The 15,634-nt window shown below is 28.9% G+C and overlaps 1 protein-coding gene across 1 annotated transcript in view; it reads right to left on the bottom strand.

Moving 5' to 3' along the window:
- Positions 1 to 4,026: 4,026 nt before the first annotated feature.
- Positions 4,027 to 15,634, bottom strand: part of LOC142324952 (uncharacterized) — a 36,785-nt gene continuing 25,177 nt past the window's right edge. Inside the window, exon 3 of the mRNA XM_075366112.1 lies at positions 4,027 to 4,897. Coding sequence (XP_075222227.1) covers positions 4,379 to 4,897 — 519 coding nt within the window. The 3' untranslated portion in view covers positions 4,027 to 4,378. The remainder of the gene's footprint in view (positions 4,898 to 15,634) is intronic.

The raw sequence follows: 15,634 nt of genomic DNA, 5'->3' as shown, positions 1-15,634 counted from the left end.
GCAACTTCTGTGTACCGCAGTACAAGCTTAAAATTTTTATTGGTCCGCAGTATCAGTTGCGATGAGAAACACTCGAGATGAACTAGTTGGACCCTGAAACGTAAAGATTTGCAAACAAATTAATACCTTATTTTTGACATGATCACCATACTTTCCCGTTTAATAAAGATATTCTAGTTTTATTCGCCGGTCAACTAAAATTGTGAAAAAAGTTTAAAAAATTTGAATTGAAAAAATTATGATATACCTAATTTTAAGAAAAAATATTTATTGCAGTCAAAAACTTCAATGATTCCTTTTTTATCTTATTGTAAATAATTTTCATTTTAAGATATGCAGAAGAACATTATCGCTGTTCTCTAGCATAAATCAAAGTTTAAATATGTATCCTAGAGTTTTTCGTTGAATTTAGTAAATGTCTGCTTATTTAAAAATATTAAATGAACAATCTTATTTATGTATAAATAAAATAAATCAAAATTCAACCTTACCAACAATTCGTCTGTGCTTTTTCAAGTACTTTCGGTCATTCTACTATCATCAGGAAAAGTTCTACTTCAATTTAAAAGTATTAAAATCAAAATTAACATAATTAGATTAATAAGTTAAAAAATATTAAAATCATAACAACCGGTCGTCATACTACTTTTTATTTTTTTTTTTTATTCGCAAATGAGGTGATTTCGAAGTCGAGAGTTCCAACGTTCAAATCCTAGTAAAGAGAGTTATTTTTACACGGATTTGAATACTAGATCGTGGATACCGGTGTTCTTTGGTGGTTGGGTTTCAATTAAGCACACATCTCAGGAATGGTCGAACTGAGTATGTACAAGACTACACTTCATTTACACTCATACATATCATCCTCATTCATCCTCTGAAGAATTATCTAAACGGTAGTTACCGGAGGCTAAACAGGAAAAAGAAAAGAAAAAGTTGTTACTGGCGACCCGGTGTTATGATTTTAATATTTTTTAACTTAATCTAATTATATTAATTTTGATTTTAATATTTTTAAATTGAAGTAGAATCTTTCCTTATAATTGTCGAATGACCGAAAGTACTTGAAAAAACATAGACGAATTGTTGGAAAGGTTGAATTTTGATTTATTTTATTTATTCATAAATAATCTCATATACCAATGGTGCCATGATTGAAAAATTAAATGAACAATCTTAACTAAAAGAATTTCAATCCAAGATGTAATATTTTAAACGAAATTAATCTTTCAACTTATTTATTTATAAAGTTACTATTAAAATCCTAAATTCGATTTTATCTATCAAAATAAATCTTCTTTACACTTTATCTGAAATGTATATTCTGTTAGTAATAAATAGTTTTAATGAAAAGAAAGTAAATAACTTTGAAAAATTATTTTCTTACAACAAATTTAATATTTTTTCGTTTCACTGGATATATTAGGTCGAACCTTTTTAGTATTTTCTATAATTTAAATCGGTAATTTAATTTTAGAAATATCTTGTGAAGTTTTAAATTAATTGTTAATCAGTTAAAAGGGTTATCATGAGTAAAAAAAAAAGAAAAAGAAAAAGGTATGAATTGAGATAAACTAACAATTTTAATAATTCTTTCATTTATTTAATGGAAAAACCATTCAACTAATATTAATCGAATTGTTCACAGTAATTTATAATCGATATACTTATAAATTTATGACTTTTTTAAATAATATGAGTAATTTACGATTAAGATCAAAATTATGAAGTATTCATTTCTTTGGGAAGAAAAGATAAAATAAAAAAAAACTTAACGATTAAATACGTAAATGAATTGATGTATTTCAAATGGTAGAAGTAACAAAAGATTTTTTAAAGTATATTTTATATTACAAGGAATAAAAATAATTTGGTTAGTATTTTTGTAGAACAAATATTTACTTAACGAATAAAGAAATGACAGAAAATAATCCTTTAAAACTCTTTTTAACTATTATTAAATTTCGTCCCAAAAACAATTTTAGTCTACAAAAATACTTTCTTTACGGTAAGTATGTGTTTTTTAAATTCTTGGTTTGTTTAATATTAGTAAAAACTACTTCATAGCAGCATAAGATAAACATTAATTAATTTTTACTTCAATAACATAAACACAACATATTACAATTAATTGTTTCATAATATAATTTAATGAATAAAATAAATATTACCTTTATCTGAAAACAAAAAATAATATTTTCATGAAAATCGTTAAACGTTAATTAAAATTACTGAACCGACCTTCGTGGCTGAGTAGGTAGCGTCTCAGCATTTCCTGCGAAGGTCCCGGGTTCGAATCCCGGTCAGGCATCTCTTCATAAGCTACCAATTTCCACTAGTTTAATGACCAAAGCTATTGATTCCCGATCTTTCATAACAAAACAGATTATGATTTAATTATAATTTAACCAGAATCCATAATTAAGAAATTAATATTTAATTAAAGGACTTTCTTACTGAAATTTGTTTATAATCATTTCTCTAATGGTTTAAAAATACACACCAATCTCATTTTTGTATCTATTAATAAAAAATTTGTATGTAACAAACGACTTTTTTACAAGTAACATAATATTTATTATCTGTTATTGTTGAAGTCTATAAAAATAGAATGAATCATAATTTATTTTTTTTTAAATGCCCGATTCTACTAGAAGATTTGAGAGCTAGAAGAGTCTTTTAAAATAATTAATTAAGTCGTATGCCGATTTTCTACGTTACTTATATGTAGATAGACTAAATTTTTCTGGAAATAGTGATTATGCACCTTAAGTCAGGGGTAAGATAATAAATGGATATCCTGAGGTATAGTTTTTCATTGAAGTTGAAGTTATTATACAATTATTAAAAAGTAAAAATAATAAATTAAAAAGAAATAAATGTTAATGTCAGGAGATAAAATATTAGCTGTAAAATGAAAAAAAAAATTGTTGCGTTAAATGCAGTTAGTGGAATTGTTATAAAAATAACAGTTAATATCAGAGGACACAGCGGTTTGACTAGTTATGGCAGCGCTCAATTCGAAACTACTAATTTAAACAATTTATTTATTACCTGTTAATTCTTTTAATCTTTAAAAAATGTTTAATTTTTTTAAAGATGAAAAATGATGTTTTGGGGTCAAAGTTTTTAATACTTAGAAAAATCCCACTATTCGAAATATATCAACTCACTTACGTATTTAATCGTTCAGAGCTTTTTTTAATTTTTATTATTTCTTCCCAAAGAAATGAATACTTAATAATATTGATCTCATAAATTATTCATATTATTTAAAAACTCTGATGTAGACACTACATAACTTCCTTCTACGCCTGTTAAATTGCATACACACTTTTTTTTTTAATGAAAAGTACATAAAATTTTATTTCATTAATAACTTCTGATATTTTTTATTTTTTTATTATTGAATTATTATTCATCGTAAAAATTCTTTTACAACGAGAGGTTAATAATTATTAATAAATCAATATATTTAAATTAAAAAAAAAAAGTTAAAATAAAGGAGATGAAGTCTGATTTGAACCGATGTGTTTCCCCTCGCAAGATTAAAAATGTAATTTTTAATTAATTCATTAATTAAAATTACATTTGGCTATAACTCTGGATCCAATTTAAATAGTATCACTTATGATATATCATTAAAAAGCTCTCAACGAGGGCTTATTACTGCAGTTAATGGAAAGTGAAGAAAATCCAAAATTCAAATTGTTTTGGATTTTGGGCTTTTTTGGACACTTTTGGTACATCGGTTCAAATCATATTTCGTCTTCTTTTTTTAAATTTAAATATATTGATTTATTGATAGCTATTAATCTCTGATTGTAAAAAAATATTTGCAATAAATAATAATTCACTAATAACAATAAAAAAAAAAAATATATGAAAAAATATCAGAAGTTATCCATGAAATACAATTTTATGTACTTTTCATTTAAAAAAAAATGTGTATATGTAATTTAATAGGCCTACAAGGAAGTCATGTAGTGTTCACGTTAGATTTTTATAAATAGACAATTAGAAAGATTAACCATTTTAAACATTTTTTATTATACATTATTTTAACATTGGATAAAAGTAAAATACAAAATATGCTAAAAAAATATAAGTTTCAGATTTAAAAAAAACAATAAACGCATAGCTGACTTAGTAAAAGATTAACTACACAAGAACTGATCCTACCAATTTTTCCCGTATAAAAAGTAAAAAAAAATCTTTCCTCTGAAAAACTTTATCAAATTTCATTGCTTTTCTTTTTATTAATACAAAAATCTTCCTTAATTAGGAGTGATAATATCAATATAATAATCACAGATTCAAAGTTTATAAACTGTTAACTGTTATAAACTGTATGAACTGTTTATAACAGTTCTAACTGTTAGTTAGAATTTATAGTTATATTTTCGTTATTTTGAGGTCTTCTCTCATCATTATAAGAATTGTCATCATAGGAAGGCGGAGGTTCACCGCATTCTGTACTTGGAATCGGAATAAATGTTGAACCTAAATTCGTGCTTGAACTCGGGCTAGGACCTGGCAATGAACATCTTCGTAAATCTATCGGTAATGCTGGACAAGATGCCGTCGATCTTACTGATGATCTACGGCCTGAAATTATTTGATTACGTGGTAAGTTAGATGTTGTTGTTGTTGTTGTTGTTGTTGTTGTTGTTGTTGCTGTTGCTGAAATTAAATTACTTCCGGTATTTTGAGTACTCTGGTGCTGGGTAGTTACATCTTTTAAATGTTGGTGGGATGCACAGATAACACAAGCTGATACTGAAACATGTCCGTGCAAAATATGACGAGTTGACATCGCCATATTTCTTGTTGCTTCTTCATATGTTGGAGGATAATCTGGTATAATATACGGTGTTGTGGAACTTATTGTGGATACCTAATTATGAACAAAGAAAAAAGGATTAATAGACAAAAAGGTTTTCGTATATCTGTATTTACTACTTCATTATAGAAGATCGAGAAAATATTTATTTAAAAAAAATATCTTCCTGATCAAATATTACTTTTTGTAATTTAAAAATATAAATCTAATGACAAAATAAACAATATTTTTTTAGTTTTTCTGAAAAATTTACTTAAAATATCTTTTATGTTTGCGATTTTTTTTTTGTATAATTTGCGCTGGTTTTACTTTTTATTTCCTTGTTTGTACTCGTACAAGGAAGTATTGTAATCGCAAAAAAATTCAGTTTTCAGATTTCAACGGAAATATCCATTTTGACCACCCCTTAATCCATTTTGAATACTTTTGGCGTGACTTCTGTACGTACGTATCACGCATAACTCAAAAACGATTAGCCGTAGGATGTTGAAATTTTGGATTTAGGATTGTTGTAACATCTAGTTGTGCCCCTTCCCATTTTGATTGCATTTGACTGAACCAAAAGGGTCCAAAAAAGCCCAAAATACAAAAACATTTGGATTTTGAACTGCTTCTTAACTGCAATAATAATTCCTCATTGAGAGCTATTCAATGATATGTCACATGTGGTACTAATTTTCATTGGTTCCAGAGTTAGAACCAAATAAAATTTTAATTAATGAAATACATCTCTAATTTGAATCTCAAGGGACTAATTTTTTTCGACTTTGGGATTTTTCTATTTAGATAGGTAAAGTAATGAAACTAAAAAATTGTACAGAAAAATTTCATAATTTAATAAACATTTATGTTAATCTATAATAATGTACTACAGCACTAAATTAGTTAGAAAAGAAAAAAAAATATGTATAGTATTATGTAAAAATTAAAAAAATATATATATATATATATATATTAAATACAGTACAATACCTTTAATTATTTCTTGAAAGTCTGCAAATCTTTTTTGAGTTTTCTTCTCAAAGATCTGAAAATCAAGGGCATTTTCAATCTTCACTAATGCACTAAATACGCCATCTTCACTTCGCTTGAACTTTCGAAGAATGTTCGAAGGTTATTCATTGCCGAGTTCGCTTCTTTTGTTGTAATTGTAATTTCTACTTTCTCCGTTTCATCTTCATCATCGGGGTCCTTACGAATGGTTAAATGCGACACAGACGCGATGATCCAACCGACCCAGACATCGGTTGGAGTAACACTAACTGCAATATCATCATCAAAATATGCGAACAAGTCAAATGAAATTACATCCATACTAAAGTTTTTACAAATTACACCCAATTCTTCCTCTGAAATTGAGAAAGTGTCTACAAATTTAACTTAATTTTTTCCGGATGAAAATCCTCAAGTTTGAAGCGCAATTAAGAATTATCAATTGTTTCTGGGCAGACATTTCTCCACACTTTGTCAGTGAAACGTACAGCCTGTAACATAATTATACATGTTTTCCTGGCATCTTCAATATCTGATATAATTTCACTCACAACTTCTTTTCTGTAGAGAGTTTCGACTACACCGGCGACCGGCGAAGGAAATAAACAAGTCGGAAGTTGATTAACATTAGGCATACAGTACCGACCGGATAAAATTCACAGTCCACACTAACGGTCTCGATACACTATTAAAATGAATTTACTGTTATCTATACTTCCTTGAAAATCGTGTATAGTATGTAAATTCTTTATTGAAAACGTTTAAAACAACCTTTTTCATCAAAGGAATAATATGTGTATCAAGTTGTTAAAATTTTCGAATAAAGGAGGTGATTTAATTCAATTTAAAGAGGACAAAGTAAATATTCGATTTAGGGAGGTTTGTCGATTTAAGAGGATATTTGGTTCTTGGGGGATGGCACATTGGTTCGAATCAGATTTCATCTTTTTTTTTTTTTACTTTTTTTTAATTTAAGTATACTACGATGAATTCAATAATTCAATAATAAGAAATATATATATATATATATATATATATATATATATATATATATATATATATATATATGTATATATGAACTACTTATGTACTTTTCATTTTTTAAAATATGTATATTTAATTTAATAGACGTACAAGGAAGTAATTTGGTGTCCACATCAAATTTTTTTTTTTTTTTAGTCGAACCCACCGGGTTGGTCTAGTGGTGAACTTATCACAAATCAGCTGATTTCGGTCGGGAGTTATAAGGTTCAAATCCGAGTAAAGACAGTTACTTTTATACGGATTTGAATACTAAATCGTGGATACTGATGTTCTTTGGTGGTTGGGTTTCAATTAACCACACATCTCAGGATTGGTCGACTTGAGACTGCTCAAGACTACTCGTAATTTACATTCATATGAATCATCCTCATTCATCCTCTGAAGTACTACCTTACAGTAGTTCCGGAGGCTAAGCAGAAAAAGAAAGTAACATCAGCTGATGAAGTTGTGAGAACAGCGACACCGGTCACTGGACACAAACGAAAACGCTTTGATTTAATTTAAAAAAAAAATATTTTATTTATAAATTCGGTTCGCTTTGTCGTTGATGATTTTTATATTTTTAAATTAATATCATTGCGAATGTCAGAGCAAAATTCCTTTATCCTTATATTGCAGTCGATCAGTTATTGCTAATATACCGAGTGAACAATTTAAAACCAGTTTTAAACACACTGGATCATGTAAAATTTTATGAATGATATAAAACAATGAAAACTTAAAATTAAATTAAATTCTGTATGTAAATTAGGAAAAGTTTATATATTTACCATATTTTTATAAAAGATATTGGAAGTGAGCGCCCAGCTCAACGATGTCCTTTTATGCTCTGAAGTGATCATATTGAGAATCATCAGACGCAAAAGGTTGCTGTCAATGCGTGAATTTCGTTTTGAATCTCTGCTTTCAGTTTATCGATAGTGAGAGGATTTGATTCATAAACTCTATCTTTCAAGTAGTCCCTAAGGATAATATTGCTACTACATAAATCTGAGAAACGCGGAGATCAACGCCCTCTACGGACCGTTTTTCTTTAAAAGCTACAAAAACGCTCCTTGGTGAATCATTTAATGTGTGACACATTGCTTTCTGTTTTGTTCGAAGAAGTCGTACTCTTTTTTAAAATATTTTAACTGAGTGTAGATTTTTTTAAAAAATTGTTCTGTATACTTCTACATTGACAGTCTAGTCAGAATATATTGGCTCACTACACGATTATCAGAAACAGCACACTGATTTTCTCATCGTGAAGGAATATCTCAAACATTCGGTGAGGATCTTCAGTCATTCAGTATCTAGTGTTATGTAGTAGCAGCGTAAATGTTGACCTGAAATATCTGCAATTCGAACCGGCTATTGTAAGTTGCTTATGCGGTCCTCACCTGATAGCTTTTTACACTTAAAAATGGAAAAAAGAATTTTGTTGAGAAAGTAATGGTAGATCGTTATATATTTATTGTTGTAAATAGATTCTTCTGAAAATTTGTTAAAAATATATTTTTCATATTAAACGCTAAATTTTTTTTTAATATGTACAATTAAATGAAAAACATAGAATTTTAAAAAGAAAAATAATAAAATGCTTTGTAAATATTTAATTTCTTAATAAAATAAAAAATAAAAAACAACAACAATAATAATAATAATGAAACCTATTCTATCATAAACTTATACCTTGTTTGTTTACAGGTACTTATTTTACTATTTGAACATTTGTGACGTCTTTCGTTATATAAACGTCATCTTATAATTATGTAAGGGGAGCCAGTTATTAGTGCAATTGCCAATCTGATTGGAGTATTTACATGTAGTTACTAAAATCGTCTTTCTTTCGGACAGCTATTTGTTTAAAGGTTGTATTGTTATTATTATTATTATTATTATTATTATTAGTAGTAGTAGTAGTAGTAGTACTATTAATATAGTTTGTAGTTTACAGTACTTGTTTAATTTTAGATAACCAAATTTTTTGTTGCTGTATTGCTTTATGTTTTTTTATTGTGTTTTTTCCATGTTTTTATAACTCATTGAACATTGAGGGTAGAGATAGGCATCTTACTACACTTTTTGAATTTTTTAATATTATTTTCGAACGTTTCCTTGAAATCAATCAATCAATTTAATCAATAGTGGCTTCAAATTTGGTAGTATTCAAATTAGTTTTCAATTTATTATTAAAAAAATTTAATGATACCTCAATTATTTAAAATAAAATTTGTAAGATATATATATATATAAATAAAGTAATAGATAGTAGTTACTGCCATTATTCGAGAATATTAGGAAAAACTACTGTAAAAAGAAGACTACTAAAATAAACTAACAGCAAATAGCATCAAGTGTATACGTATTCTAATCGAAGGATTCCTCCCTGTGGAATTCTAAACGAGTGAAACATTCTATAGGGAATTTGTCGAATAGAGAGAAAGGTACCCAGATGTAAGACACTACATCACCTTAAAAGGTCAAGAGCTGAGCCTGGTAGGAAAAATATTGGATCTTATTTAGGGTTTCGGGAACGTTTAAGAATTAGTAGAAATATGAAAAAATGTTGTTTGCCGTTTAGTCTAAGAAGTTAAAGAAAGTAAATATATTTTCTAATAAATTATAAACCTAAAATCCATTCTTTATATTTAAATAAATATCTGTGTTTATGTATATATCTATTTATAACGATGTTCGCTTAACTGAAGGATTCCTAGTTGATCTAATGATTCTTTTACCGATGTATTTATAGAAAATTTTGTGAACGGTTTTAAACAAAAGATATGTCCAGATTAATTTGTCATAAGGTAGACAGAAAACCACAAATAATTGTAGGTATTTTCTTTTCATATTTACAACATTGTTTTTCATTTATTATTTTGAACGGTTAAATAAATCACTTTCTGTAAAAGATAGTTAATATGAATAGCTGTATCGTCCAATAAATTAAATTTAGAAAATATTCTCAATTTTATTTAGCAGAAATTCAGGTGACTAATCTTTAGATATCAATTACGTATCAGAAAATTTTATTTTAACACGATTTTTTTAGGAAGTGGCGTGACGTAATTTTACGTATCAAGGTATAAGTAATCTATAAGGTTTTACGTATCTATAAGTGTACCTGTACACTTTCAGGAGGAGTCATTCTTGAAGAATGTAACAAATTTTCAGAATATATTCTACTGGTAAAAATAAAATAGAAAATTCGTATAAACATTCGTTTAAAAACGCTTAGTTACTGGCAAAAAAATACAAGTTAATTCTTTTAACTATTTTGGAAGCTATCTGAATAAAAATAATTAATTGCTTCTATTTAGGTTAGATTAGCTAACTTGTATTTCAAAAATTTTGATTTTTAATGCTCTTTAAAATTATGTGCCACAATTATAACAATTACACTTAAAACTTCTGAATTTTTTTTTTATTTTTTGTCTTCAGTCATTTAACTGGTTTGATGCAGCTCTCCAAGATTCCCTATCTAGTGCCAGTCGTTTCATTTCGGTATATCCCCTACATCTTACATCCCTAACAATTTGTTTTACATACTCCAAACGTTGCCTGCCTGTACAATTTTTCCAATCTACATGTCCCTCCAATATCAAACGACTATTCCAGGATGCCTTAATATGTGGCCTATAAGTATGTCTCTTCTTTTAACTATATCTATCCAAATGCTTCTTTCTTCATCAATTTGCCGCAACAAACCTTAATTTCTCACTTTATCCACCCATCTGTTTTTTAACATTCTCCTGTAGCACCACATTTCAAAAGCTTTTATTCTTTTCGTCTCATGTACTCAAATCGTCCAAGTTTCACTTTCATATAAAGCTACGCTCCAAACTTATACTTTCAAAAATGTTTTCCTGACGTTTAAATTAATTTTTGATGTAAGAAAATTATATTTCTGACTGAAAGCTCGTTTTTCTTGTGCTATACGGTATTTTATATCGCTCCTGCTTCGTCCATCTTCAATAAATCTACTTCACAAAAACAGAATTCTTCTATCTTCATAATTTTTTCTCTTCCTACTCAGTGGTCCATCTACATCATTTCTACTACATTTCATTACTTTAATTTTGCTGTTGTTTATTTTCACGCGGTAGTTTTTGCGAAGGACTTCATTTAATGCCTCATGCATCATTGTTTCTTCTAAATCTTTTTTACTCTCGGCTAGAATGCTATATCATCAGTAAATCGTAGCATCTTTATATTTTCACCTTTGCACTGTTACTCCGGATCTAAATTGTTCCTTAACATTATTAACTGCTAGTTCTATGTTAAAAAGTAACGGGGAATATCCTTGTCGGACTCCCTTTTTTATTACGGTTTCTTTCTTTTGTTCTTCGATTATTATTACTATTGCAGTTTGGTAAAATGTTAGCAATTGTTCTTCTACCTCTATATTTTTTAAAATGCTGAAAATTTTATTGCAGCGGACGTTATCAAATGTCTTTTCTAAGTTTATAAACGCTATTTATGTTGGTTTGTTTTTCTTTTTATCTTCTTTCTAATATTAATCTGAGCACTGAAATTGCTTTCCTTGACCTTATACTTTTCTTGAAACCAAACTGGTTGTCTCCTAACCCTTCTTCCACTCTCCTCTCAATTCTTCTGTACAGAATTCTAGTTAAGATTTTTGATGCGTGAGTAGTTAAGGTAATTGTTCTGCATTCTTTACATTTATTTTCTCCTGCTTTCTGTGGTGTCATGACAATAACTCTTTTTGAAGTCTGATGGAAGTCCCCTTTTTCGAAAATATTACGCCAATTTGTATAACCTATCTATCGCTTCTTTACCTCCTTACCTTTCTTGTATGCTCCGTCTATTTTACCAATGATCATTTCTGTTTCTACTTCTAAACACTTTTTTTTAATCCACTCTTCTTTCGCTAATTTGCACTTCCTGTTTATAGTATTTCTTAACTGTCGATAGTTCCTTTTACCTTCTTCATCACTAGTATTCTTATACTTTCTACATTCATCCACTACTACAATATATCTTCTGATATCCAAGGTTTCCTACCAGTTCTCTTTATTCCACCTAAGTTCGCTTCTGCTGATTTAAGAATTTCCTTTTTAACATTCATTCTTCTTCTATATTTTCTACCTTATCGTTTTAACTCAGATCTCTTGCGATGTCCTTCTCAAAATTCTTCTTTACTCCTCTTCGTCAAGCTTCTCTAAATTCTGCCGATTCGTCTGACACCTTTTCTTAGGTTTTTAAACCCCAATCTACATATCAATATCATTAAATTTTGGTCGCTATTAATGTCTGCTCCTAGATATGCTTTGCAGTCGAGGAATTGATTTCTAAACTTTGTTTAGCCATGATATAATCTATCTGATACCTTGCAGTATCACCAAACCTTTTCCATGTGCTCATTCTTCTATTATGATTTTTACACTGGCTATTGGCAATTACTAAATTATTCTTCCATTTCTTTTTCCCAGCTTGTATTCACTCACAATATTTCCTTCCTTGCCTTTTCCGAATCTTGGATCCCAATCTCAAACTATTGTTAAATTTCCATCCCCTTTTATGTGTTTAATTGCTTCGTCAGTTTTTTCTTATACACACGCTACCTCATCATCATCATGGGCACTTGCAGGCATATAGACGTGAATAATCGTTGTCGGCTTAGGTTTTGATTTTATCCTTATGATAGTGATTATATCGTTAAGCTTTTGAAATACTCTACTCTCTTCCCTATATTCTTGTTCATTACAAAACCTACTCCTGCTGCCTGCCCTTTATTTGACGCTGAGTTAATTATTCTAAAATCATCTGACCAAAAGTAGTTTATCTGTTGATATAGCCGTTTAAGTCTTCCTGATCTACGCTCTTTAACTACTGAAAGAGCTGCTGCCCTCTTTCAGGAATCATTCCTTAGTCTGGCTCTCAACAGATACCTCTCCGATATGGTTGCACCTTCGGCCCAGCTACTCTGTATCACAGAGCACTCAAGCCTCCTCACCATCGGTAAGGTCTCATGATTCATAGATATATTTATAGATTACTATATTTATTATAAATTAATTATATAACTTGCAAACATATATATTTTTATTTACCCACATGAATAATAAAAAATTGCGTTTTATAAAGAAATAAACAATATTTTAGATAAATGTTTTTTCAAATAGATTAGAGAAAATGAGTCATTTGTCGTGTAATTAGTGAACGTTTTATGCTTATCTCACTGTCAACTCGTTTTGGTTTGTTTTAATAAAAATCCATACTTGTTTAATAACCATTTCCTTGTTCTACGGAAAAACCAAACATTTCTTGTTATTCAGTCTGAATACTTAAATACTGAGAGGGTAATTTTATTTAAAAACTGAAAAGTTAATAATAGGAGCTAGATTATGTGAATGTAAAATAACAATGATAATAATTGCAAAAGCTGTTGATTTTAAAGTAGTTTTATGAAAATTGTTTTTTTTTTTTTAATAAAAGAAAAAGGCTTGAAAAAGTTTATGAATTTAGAAGAAAAGAATTTAAAATAAAAAATAGATAAATTAAATAACTAAAATATTATTTTTTAATTAATTTATGATTTAATTTTTAATAATTTTTAATAAAAAAGAGCATCCATTTCAAAATAATTCTAAACGAATTAAATTTGTGTGTCTGTTAAAACGTATACGTCTATATTCAGAGTGTATAACGAAGTTCTCCTGAGACTTTTGTAACCTATTCTACTCGTGGAAATAATGGAAAAAAATCACATAAATATATGTGCTAAAGTGTTCGTTTGTGAGTTACGGCTATTGAAATATTTTGCTCGGAATTCAGCTCCCTCGATGAAATGAGGTCGTACTGAAATTTTTAGGATGTTAATTAAGGAGCAAAATTAGTGTTTGTTATGGTTTTTGACCTGAAAAATTGAATAAAATAGATCCCAGAACCGTATATGCAATAGTTTTTGAGAAATTGGAGGTGAAACCCAATAAATTGGGGTAAATGACCTAGATTTTTGGGTTTGATGTACAATAACTTTGTTAAATGGATAATAAATCTTCAAACTTTTTTTTTTGTTTTTTTTTTGTCTTCAGTCATTTGACTGGTTTGATGCAGCTCTCCAAGATTCCCTATCTAGTGCTAGTCGTTTCATTTCAGTATACCCTCTACATCCTACATCCGTAACAATTTGTTTTACATATTCCAAACGTGCCTGCCTACACAATTTTTTCCTTCTACTTTTTCCTTCTTAAAACTTAATAAAACTTAAAAACAGAATTTGTGGAAAATTTAATTTTTAACAACATGTTATAAGATAGGTCGAATAAAACAGGTTGGTTGAAGAAAAGTTAGAAAAATTCGAATTTTATTTAGAAACAGTACATTACTACTACATTTATCAGATATATACTTATTAAATGTATACACTTAAACAAAACAAGTTTTATCCTTATTATAAACAATCAGTCCGACATCTACACCCAGGAAACGATCCGCTTCGCTTGGAGTTCTGCAACTGGTGGAATACAAAGCGACAACTCTGTAAGTATGTTTTGTTTACCGATGAGGCAAATTTAACAACACGGCTTCAGCAACTTCGCAATGAGCGTACAAAAGCAAATCCTAGTGAAACGGTCTTGCTTGCCGGTCTTGGAATTGCCTTCTATTGAAGGCAGTTTTCAACGTTGATATAGCGTCAGTGTATGGTACGACCTTCTTAACAATCAGCTGTTTGGACCTTTCATATTACCTGGCCGCTTAAATGTAGAGGTCTACTTGCACTTTCTTCAAAAAGAATTGCCGCAGCTGCTTGAAGATGTTTTTCTTGCGCTGAGACGCAACGTTTACTTTCATCACGATGGCACGCCTCCCCATTTCTCTTGTGCCGTTTTCATTCACATACATAATCATTTCCCTGAGACATGGATCGATCATGAGGTCCACGTTCCTGGCCGTCAAGATCTTCTGTTCTAACACTTCAGATTTTTGCGTCTGGGGTTGGAAGAAAAATATTAATAAAAAAGTACAAAATACTTTCAGAATAAGCCAGCCAGAATAAAACGGAATAACAGGAGTTAATTGTTACTGGTCTTTCGCCTGAAGTCAACTGTAGACATTCAGTACATCTATTAATTGTTTCAAGCTAACAGATAGTAAATATTTAAATATTTTAAAAAAATAATAAATTTACAAAAATTAAAAAAAAAAAGTGTAAATAAAGCATTTATCTAAAAATTGATGCAATCATTTTCAATAAAATTATATTTTTTAAAAGCTTTAAGTACAAATTGTCGTAATCTATGTATTATCGTAGGTTAGAAGTAAGTACTGATTGTAGCTAAGACTTTATAGAGAGATAAAAATAAGTTTTTAATAACAATAATAATAATAAAATTAAAAATTATCAGTGTAGATAATAACAAGAGGTAAATGGAACTTTTTAATGTACTTAAAAGATTTTAAGTATCCTAAAGTATTTATTTAATTTATTACGTAAACCATTAATATATACGTATAAATTATTTTGTATCAAAAGGAAATGACCCTGTTTTAATTAATTGTAAAGGGAAGTAATGATTATATAAAATTTAACAAATACGTTACACTTTCTTTTTATAAACAAAAACAGGTGGTATTATAATCTACCCCAGTACAGCAACAAAATACCTGGGAGCGTGGCTGGACAGGAATCGAATGTCTAACAAAGGGGGCCCAAGGACCATGAAGAGGAGACTACTGGCAAATGTATTCTCGTCAGTGGCTTTATACCGAGTACAGATTTGGCAGGGAGCTCTTTCCAGAGCT

This window comes from Lycorma delicatula, chromosome 5, assembly GCF_047948215.1.
Source record: "Lycorma delicatula isolate Av1 chromosome 5, ASM4794821v1, whole genome shotgun sequence".
Lineage (NCBI taxonomy): Eukaryota > Metazoa > Arthropoda > Insecta > Hemiptera > Fulgoridae > Lycorma > Lycorma delicatula.
Note: the sequence above shows the minus strand (reverse complement) of the source record. Positions and strands in the feature narration are given on the sequence as shown.